The 9710-nt window shown below is 39.6% G+C and overlaps 2 protein-coding genes across 2 annotated transcripts in view; both read right to left on the reverse strand.

The window, feature by feature from the left end:
* Positions 1-3825, reverse strand: part of LOC109478659 (DBH-like monooxygenase protein 1) — an 8614-nt gene extending 4789 nt beyond the window's left edge. Inside the window, exons 1-6 of the mRNA XM_019780325.1 lie at positions 3547-3825; positions 2803-2952; positions 1988-2161; positions 1509-1592; positions 1167-1352; positions 428-530 (exon numbers count right to left, since the gene is read on the reverse strand). Coding sequence (XP_019635884.1) covers positions 428-530; positions 1167-1352; positions 1509-1592; positions 1988-2161; positions 2803-2952; positions 3547-3825 — 976 coding nt within the window. The remainder of the gene's footprint in view (positions 1-427; positions 531-1166; positions 1353-1508; positions 1593-1987; positions 2162-2802; positions 2953-3546) is intronic.
* Positions 3826-6239: 2414 nt separating this feature from the next.
* LOC109478799 (serine/threonine-protein kinase 16-like) overlaps positions 6240-9710 on the reverse strand; it is an 8308-nt gene continuing 4837 nt past the window's right edge. Inside the window, exons 7-8 of the mRNA XM_019780598.1 lie at positions 9468-9598; positions 6240-8000 (exon numbers count right to left, since the gene is read on the reverse strand). Coding sequence (XP_019636157.1) covers positions 7868-8000; positions 9468-9598 — 264 coding nt within the window. The 3' untranslated portion in view covers positions 6240-7867. The remainder of the gene's footprint in view (positions 8001-9467; positions 9599-9710) is intronic.

The following is a 9710-nucleotide window of genomic DNA, read 5'->3' on the forward strand; positions in this document are numbered from 1 at the left end:
TATTAATAGTAGCAAAAAAAATGTTATTGACAGGCCATTCCCAAAGATAGTTGTAAAACAAGCCGAAATTTCCAATATTATTTGTACTTGTACCAGCCTGGTACGATTTTGTATATTGAATCTTACTATCACTTGAGTCCATATTACGTACTTTTATTACTTGAGTCCATTAAAATTGTTCCACAGTGATTCTTCCTTATGGCGATTTTCACAACGAATGTTATAACTTCTTTATTACTGCCATTATTAATATCGTAAGGAAGATGTATCCAGTTATCATCATCTCTGATCATCAATTATACTACGTCATCATAATAGTTATCATTATCATCTTCAATATACTAGTAATCACCATCATCATTATCACAACCACCATAAACCTAATACATGTACTCCAATTATCATGTAGTAGTGACGTCATGCGCACCGTTACGTAATTCCGGATTGTCGTAGTGCATTTCCAGCATGATCAGATTGGGGGCGCCGTCTTCCCCGAGAGGCAGGCCAGCGTCAGTCGGGAGGGTGAAGGGCTAGAAAAAAGATATATTGATGTTTCCCCACTCATGGTACTGTTAATAGGCTTAAGCTTAGGCATAAAAGGCAAGGTCTTTCATTCTGTGGTATTCTTCTAGGGCCTTCTAGTTTTAACTATTATTCAGAAAAAGGTGAAAGGCTTTTCTAAAAACCGTCCATAGCTCTTTAATTCATGGCCTCTTTAAAGGTCATCCATCTAAGCCTTCTCCAATAATGTTGTTCACACACACACACACACGCACACACACGTGCACACACACATACACACACACACACACACACACACACACACACACACACACACACACACATACACACACACACACACACACACATATGACACACACACACACACACACACATATGCACACACACACACACACACACACACACACACACATACACACACACAAACACACACACATATGCACACACACACACACACACATATATGCACACACACACACACACACACACACACACACACACATATGCACACACACACACACACACACACACACACACACACACACACACACACACACACACACACACACACACACACACACACACACACACACACACACACACACACACGAACGCCAACGAAAATATATAAGGAAGGTAATTACCCCTCCACCAACTGCAAACGCGGCCAGGATCTGCGAGTTGCAGTGCTCTCCCATTCCGGTAGAGGACCTCCGCCCGTAGCAGTGTTCCCCCAGCCCCACCAGAGACTCGTTCGTCCCGGGCGGGCAGAAATACGCGATGGTGTGATGGACGAGGCTCTCGTGCCCAGGCTGGACTATCTGTTCCCACTAAGGTCATGAAAAAGACATGAAAACGTGGTGAGATATATACACGTGCCAGCCAACATGCATGGAAGACTCATGTAAGATGTAAAAGAATGGCTCTCTGTAGCCTGAAGCAAGGTCTTGTACAAAATTTTTTAAGTATCATGATGGTTTCTTCACCTTGACCACGTGGTACTTCCTCCCGACCATCGGCAGTCTGAAACACTGGCACCAGTACGTGGTGTCCTCTGCAGGCACGTGAACCTGGAAAATATATGGGAAGACGATACTAAATGCCGTAGAGTGCCGAAATCAGTTCCAGGGGAAAAGAAGAAAATGCGAAGAAATGAAAACGAAGAGCCTATTCTTCGCCATATATACCTACTCTGTGTGTTTAGTAATTTGTTCAACATTCATGTCTCCGTAGATTTCATAATTAAGGAAACTTTTTTTTAACAAACTTTCATTTTTATCCGCTCGCATCATCAGTTTTTGGATTCCCAGAGATTGTAATCCACATAATATCAACGAAGGGCCGTTTCAACGTTTGGGAGGTAAGGACTTCGTTATTTACTCTACATCAAAATTTACTTTTTGTGCTCACACATTTATATAAACTTGTATACTTAGATATCATAGATAAAGAATCAGTCATGTACTTTTGGGACCACGATGTCCAGTGTCAGCACGTTGTCCGGGAGCGGGGTTTGTTCAGGGTCCTTGTCCAGTAACAAGACGGACTTGACCCCGCGGTTAGCGTCATGGTAGGACGGGCCGACGTCCGTCACAGGGTCAGCGTCGTTCCACGCAAAGATCACACGCGAAGTCCCGTCCTACCAAAATGAAATAATGATAAAGTTACTATCATAAAAGTTCATCTGTGTTGGTAGTTGACAAGCTTCACTGGGTCAGTCTACTGAGGAAGACCAGAGTGACTGGTCGAAAGCTCTAGAATTTTTTTGTGATGGACCAAAAGATTTAACTTTAAACATAATGATAAAGTTAGCATGAACGTTTTTTTTCTATTCCAACATTTATCACAATACATGGCGACAGCAACTTTAAAATACTAGTATTTTATGCCGCCACCAACGCAGACAAATGCACTTGTGCTTGAAAGTTCATCTGAGTTGGTAATCTACATAGTGAAAAATTAAACTGTTCGCATCAACGTTCTCTAAACCGGGACGGGGGGCGCTACCGACTTCCGATCAACTTTGACCAGAGCTGACGCCACACGTGTTAAAAACCACGTGTCTATAGTATACTTGACGAAGACCGAGATATTCGGTCGAAAATCCCCGGAGTCTAGTTTCTTTGAGTCGGGAAACAGTTAATTTTTTTCTATATGACTTAAATCGCATCAAAAAAGGATGTAGCAATTGTTTTGTATTGAGGTATTGTTTGAAAATATGAGTGGCATCACATCAGTTAACAATAAGTAGTAAATCAATGTGAATGTTGAAAAGTTTACCTCGATGACTCTGTCCTGTGTGTCGCATGTGTCGAACGGCCTCTTGAAGCTGAGACTAGTGTGGGTGTCATTCTCCCACCCCGACAGTAGGACCCAATCCTGGCTGGTGGTGTCTACTGCCGGGGCACCGTTCTCTGTAGCGTAACGGTCCTGTACGAGGGTGGTAGTGTACACAGCATTCACGGTGAAAACGCAACTTATGGACAGATACCACTATTAGGTTTGGTCATTGAAGGCTATAGTTAAATACACTAAAATAAGGACTCAAAATAGTACTTTCCCGCATTTCAATCTCAATTGCACCAATTCTTCTTCAACAGAGAGTCGCAAGGGTCTGCCTCTCAAATATCAATGATAATAAAGAAAACAGGGTGTTGACCAGCTCAAACTCCAACAACAGCTGACAACAGTGAACAAACCCTACTTTTGACCAGATTATCCCGTGTTTTCATCCTCTCTTTATTGGTGACTTACATGTAGTTCATATTATGAAAACTAATGTTGATCAAGGTTTTCCAACAACGAAGTATGATACTTATTCTCGTAAACTATATACGTCCTTTGTTTTGTTTTTTATTAAACAAAATATACGAAGTACAAGACACTGACAAAGAAGAATATAATAAATAACAGATAACAAAACAGCAAAACTTCGCGTTCCAAAATGCAAAGATTACATGTACAAATGGATTATTCTGTGAATTATTTCAACTTTGGGAGAAAGTTGGGAGGGATAAAACTAACCGTGAGAAAGGCGTTGCCTTCTCCATCCACCCATCCGATGACGATGTCTGATTCAGGCATACCTCCGTGAGGAGAAAGCCCCAGTCCTATCCAACCTCTCGTCTCAACTTCAACGGAAAACACCACGACTTTTTCCTCCACGTCCACCGTCCATCCCAACGAGTATTTACCGCCTTTATCCAGAACATCTCGCCGCTGGTACACGCTCAAACACCGGGGCACAAAAGTGGAGTACCACAGGACCACGAGGAAAAAGAGCTCGCAAAACTTTCTCGCCATCTTTGAGCTTAGAATGTCCAAGGAGCTTTCCTCAGAATGTCCGAGGAGTTTTCCTTACAATGTCCAAGGAGTTTTCCTCAGAATGCCCAAGGAGTTTTCCGTAGAATGTCCAAGGAGTTTTCCTCAGAATGTCCAAGGAGTTTTCCGTAGAATGTCCAAGGAGTTTTCCGTAGAATGTTCAAGGAGTTTTTCTCAGAATGTCCAAGGAGTTTTCCGTAGAATGTCCAAGGAGTTTTCCTCAGAATGTCCACGGAGCTTTCCTCAGAATGTCCAAGGAGCTTTCCTTACAATGTCCAAGGAGCTTTCCTCAGAATGTCCAAGGAGTTTTCCTCAGAATGTCCAAGGAGTTTTCCTCAGAATGTCCAAGGAGTTTTCCTCAGAATGTCCAAGGAGTTTTCCTCAGAATGTCCAAGGAGTTTTCCTCGGAATGTCCAAGGTGCTTTCTGTAGAATGTCCACGGAGCTTTCCTTAGAATGTCCTGCGCCAGTCCAACTTCGCGGTGGCCTAGAATGAAACTAAGGGCAAAGGATCGGGATAGACCTATTTTGTGGGACAACAAAGCTCCATTCACGCACACGTCACGATTTGCCAAGGTCTGGTGTGATTGAGCCAGTAGGGAAAATTAAAGAACGACATTTGGTTATTGCCCTGGCAGCAGCGCATAATGTCATTATTAGTGTGGGGGTGTAGAGGACGTGACGAGCTTAAAGGTATGCAATGTAACTTCAGGGTTTTCAAAGTCAATTTTCGGGTCATGTAGTATATGTATATGTTGAATCAATCCTATTCCATAGCATACTGATATCTATGAGGCTACAATATGATAATCTGATCGACGGAAAACGGTCGTTTGTGTTGCATCGTATAGACTGGTGTACCCACTGAAGATGAAGAGCTCCTCGCGTTTGCGCTATTTCAAACGCTCCAAGTATAAAATTATGGCGGAAATGTGCTAAAATCGCAATAATGTCAGAGTTTCTCATCCAGAATATTTTTTTTTGCTTTGCCACCATGAAATTACATTACATTGGATGCTTTTAAATCCTATATATCGATGTTTCTTATAAAAATGTACACGGTTTGTACTATGATCTTAATTCGACCGATTTAGGAAAAGGTAAATAAAGAAAGTCTCTTCTTCTTGCAAGTCCGGATTTTTTAAAAAATTCTGAATTAGGCCATGTTGATTTGATTATATGGATGACATCCTCCGGGAGCCCCAAAACTGATGCGCGCGTGCGAATAAAAAAAAAGTTTTGCAAAAAAAAAAAGTTCTTTTCATTATGAAATCTACGTGGTCATGAGGGTTGAGCAAATGTAACTTATGGTATATTTTTGCTCATTTTGCAACTGTTTTGTACGATTTACAGTATGGTTGAAATTTTTTTTTTTTTTTTTTTTTGGAAACGGCCGAAAATTCATGCGCGCGCGGATGTCATCCATATAATCAAATCAACATGGCCTTACATGAGTTATGTACCAATGAGAGGACTGGTTATATATATAACCAGAAATAACATACGTAACTGGGTATATCCTCCATCAATCATGCTTTATGCTCCTGACGGGTGTTGTTTTTGGTTAGTTACGTTTGTGACTTGCCCTTGACAGCCAGTCTCCGTGCTAGACACACCGCACGTTTATGAGAATAGTTCCCGAGCTGGCTGTACGTCCCGGCAGTGTTTAATTATGTGTGCCTAACGTACCATTGATAAAGTCCCCCACGCAGCAGTTGGGATATAGAAGAACGAAAACAACTGTGCGACATTACGTCATAGGCGCTACAGAAGGCCAAGGGCGTACTGTATGTTATGAACTTCACATGTCAATCATGTTAAGAATATGACTTATGTTTACCGAAGGAAAACATATTGTTTTTGCTCAAACTTTACCTGTCAGTCATGTTAAGAATATGACTTAAGTTTTACCGAAGGAAAATATATTGTTTTTGCTCTGTTTCCTCTTCTTCTTCTCCAAACCAAAAAGGTCAATCACCTGAACCAGACGTCTGTCACCATGGTAACTAGTATTGACTTACATCATGTTGCAATTTTATAGCAGGAGGGATTTAGACTTCTGCCTGACCATACATATGAATGTGTTTGAGTAAGAATTAACAGAGCAGACCATATGTGAAGGTAAACATTATGAATTTGCTTGGCAAATGTCACCTTTCTAGTTTCATCAATCTTTTTCATGCCAATTCTTATCCCAGCAAGGCAGCAATTTTTTTTCTGTAGTTCTGTACAAAATGTTAAATGTAGACAAAGTTTTAGTCTGAAAAGTTATGTTTGTTGTACTTAATGTATACTGCCCCCCCAAACAGAAAAGATATGAATACATTTATATCATAAACACTATTTTATTATTTGCTTGCAAATATTTCTGTGAACGACAAAAGCAAAATGACACGGTAGAAGTAAGACATTTAGAATTTTTATATTTAAGTTGCAAACTTGCAATTAACTTTATAAAGTTAAATCTGTAATTTACAGAAGAATTCTCTTGTCAGCATTTCATATTCAAGTTGCCAGGTTTACAATATTTGAAACAGTACTACATCATAACATTTCTTAAACTTGAAACTAAGAGATTCATTCTCTTATATATAGAGATAGCCAGGATTCCGGAACAAAGATGACCATTGCATTTTCCATGTTAGATACCATTATTAATACCATCTCCTCGGATAATAGCCTTAAATTGCAAATTTATATATCTTTACATAGGATAAATTTATAATAGAGTCTACAAAAATCTTGTAGAGGGTTGCCTTCAACAGTTTAAAGTTAATTTCTTCTAAACTGTCATGGCTTATAATAACCATTGCATGAAATACCCACCATACATGTAGTTCCATTAACTATACAATATAACTTGTACCTTGTACATTCAGCTTTTAACCTCCAAGATAACAAACCCTTGGCTACATGTATATTGCACCCCATGTAGCCAACAGCATTTAACACATTTCTTGGGATTGTCTTTCATTTAGCATTTTTTTTCTTTTACTTCAAAAGATCCCGACCTACTTGACAATTGAAAGGAAAATGTAGAGAAAATGATTGATTGTAGAATAGATGAAGTCTTGAACCACACTGAAGTAGCTGTTTGACTCTATAGGTTATAGGGTTATGAAGTTGAGAATAGCTTAAACACAGGAAAATGACTGTGAAATTATTTAGTATTTATAACTTAAACCTTACATTCAAAATACATGTAAGTGTTTAGATAATGCCAGTAAATATCCCAAATTGACAAAAACTTTTTGAAAGTAAAATCTCTCTTTTGAGACTAATAAATATTCTCATTTCCAAAAATTATTTCCCCACCATATACAGTAGCCATAACTCTTTTTAACAGTACAGATGTACTAAGTTGCCTAATATAAGAAATGATTTTTATACAGATATTTATAGAGTTAATATCATATCTGCAACACTCTGTAAAGGAGAAGTTACCATAAAGTCAACCCTGCTACATCTAAACTTATTTAACTGGAATGCAAAGCATGACTGCAAGCAAGGTAAAAAGAGTAGCCAATGCTCAAAAATTTTAAAAAGAAAGTCTAAAAACCTACATGTACTGTAGTTTCCTGGCCTTGTATAAAGCAGTTTTGTTATTTCTGTTATTTTCTTTGTTATATCTTGAAGATAAAGACTTATTAAACCATTATACTTCATAAACATTCACTGCAGAAAATAAAAATCCATATACATGAACATGTACATGTACATATAAACCCAGTACATGGACCAGTGCAGGTTAGGTGCAGGTAGACATCAGAAATACCTGCACAGCTCCAATTTTACCTTCATTAAGGTGCATATATGTCATGGTCTTACAATGTCTTGGATGAAGAGGATATTAATTAAGGTGCATATGCACCTAGCATTTTGAAACCCTGCTCAAAAAGACGTTTTGTCTCAAGTGACAATTGTAGTGGACCCTAGGCTGGAAAAAATGCCAGGATACTATACTATACTATGTAGGATACTTGTGATGTGGAAGATTAAAATTAAAGGACTTAAGTGACAGTAGATTAGACCCTGTTAGCAGCCAGGGCATTAATACACAGATCCTCCACCCTCTGGATCACCCAGTTGATATTTGGTCTCTCGGCTGGGTTAACCACCAGTAGGGCGTTAATCAGGTCTAACAACTCCGCAGAGTATCTGTGAAAAATGGGAACAGGAACAAGAAATTTTACTACAACAGCTCAGTCTCTTTCTGTACAGATTTTGTGCTTTACAAATGTATATCTGTATCTGTATCTGTATAGCCGGTATAACCGCCTTTCGGCGTAACACACCAGCTTCGCAGGCACGCGGCGCGGCGGCAGCTGGCTATATTACACCGATCGACTTGTTACACCTAACCCTTGAACTTCTAGCTCTAGACATTGTTTAAAGCTATCTATTGACAGTGCCCCTACTGTACTTGGTGACAGTGAGTTCCACTCTGCGATAGTTCTAGGAAAGAATGAATTCTTGAACACCTCAATCCTTGGTTGATAACTCTGGTACTTGAATGCGTGGCTATTTCTTGTATATACTGGTACGCTTTGAAAATCACAGATTAAAAATGAAAATGATGGCCAGAAAATGTCTGAAGATTGATTCTTATATAAAAACCTCACTTGATATTCAACATGATTCTTAGATACTTAATAAATCAATATCTTACTTTCCTCTAAATGCTTTTTTCTATAGTATATACTGACTATTCATCAGTAAGTGATTAAGTGAGTTAACCTGCACTATCTGTATTTTTAGCTGCCTGTATGTTTAGCTTGCAATTGGCTATATGCTCTCTACTTGTACTTGCGGATCTGTATCTGTATAACCAGTATAACCGCCATTTGGCGTAACACACCAGCTTTGCAAGCAGAGGCAGCTGGCTATATTACGACCTGTTACACCCAATCTTTGCACATTTCATTGCAGAAGATGTTTAAAGCTTTCTAGTGATGATGCCCCAACTCTGCTTGGTGGCAACAAGCTGCACTCTAAGATAGTTCTTGGAAAATATTTTTTGAACACCTGAATTCTTGGTTGACAACTCTGGTATTTGAAAGCACAACTATTTTGTGTTCTTTTCTGGGCTGGTATTGGGTACTTTGGTCATTTCGTACATCATGCATAGTTATAGTCTGGAAATTTTTTGTCTGCATTCCAGTGACACCCACTGTAGGTTTCTTTTCATTTCCATGACACTAGCACCCTTTTCATAGTTGTTTGTACAGAATCTTGCGGCTTAGTTCTGTACCCTTTCTAGTTTCGTTGAAAAGGTTCATCAGTCACGTAGAATTATCAGTAAGTAGTATATTCCTCAATCAGTGACTCTTTTGAAAGGTAGAAACACGTACATGTACTGTACCTCCAAATTTTTGATGTCCACTGTACATCTTGATCAGGGAGTGACCTAGTTTCTAGCCTGGATGCCAGACCCAAAGCACACTGGACACAAAATATCTCAGCGAGCCAGGCTCACTGAGATATTTGTGTCCAGTGTGCTATGGGTCTGGAACCCAGGCTACCTAGTTTCGCGAGAACACGAGACTAGGTCGAGACCTGTGTGGATCTTCTGTTTATCTTTCTAGTTTATCTTTGTCTTCCTTTGTACATGGATCCCATACTTACAATGACTGTTGATCCTCTGGAAACTTGACATTTCTGCTGAGGACTGCTAATTGCACACTGTCTCCCTTCTGCCACACGGCATCAAACGGACCCTCCAGGTACACCATGGCATACAGGGTACAGCCTAGGGACTGGGAACACACAGGCGTCGTTTTAGCTAAACTTTAGCACAAAGTTCAGCAACAGACTAGACCAGTTAATCTCCAAGCAGATCTTTTGGTGAGGGTAAGACAGTATCAAATT

This window comes from Branchiostoma belcheri, unplaced genomic scaffold (assembly GCF_001625305.1).
Source record: "Branchiostoma belcheri isolate BF01 breed outbred unplaced genomic scaffold, Haploidv18h27 scaffold45, whole genome shotgun sequence".
Lineage (NCBI taxonomy): Eukaryota > Metazoa > Chordata > Leptocardii > Amphioxiformes > Branchiostomatidae > Branchiostoma > Branchiostoma belcheri.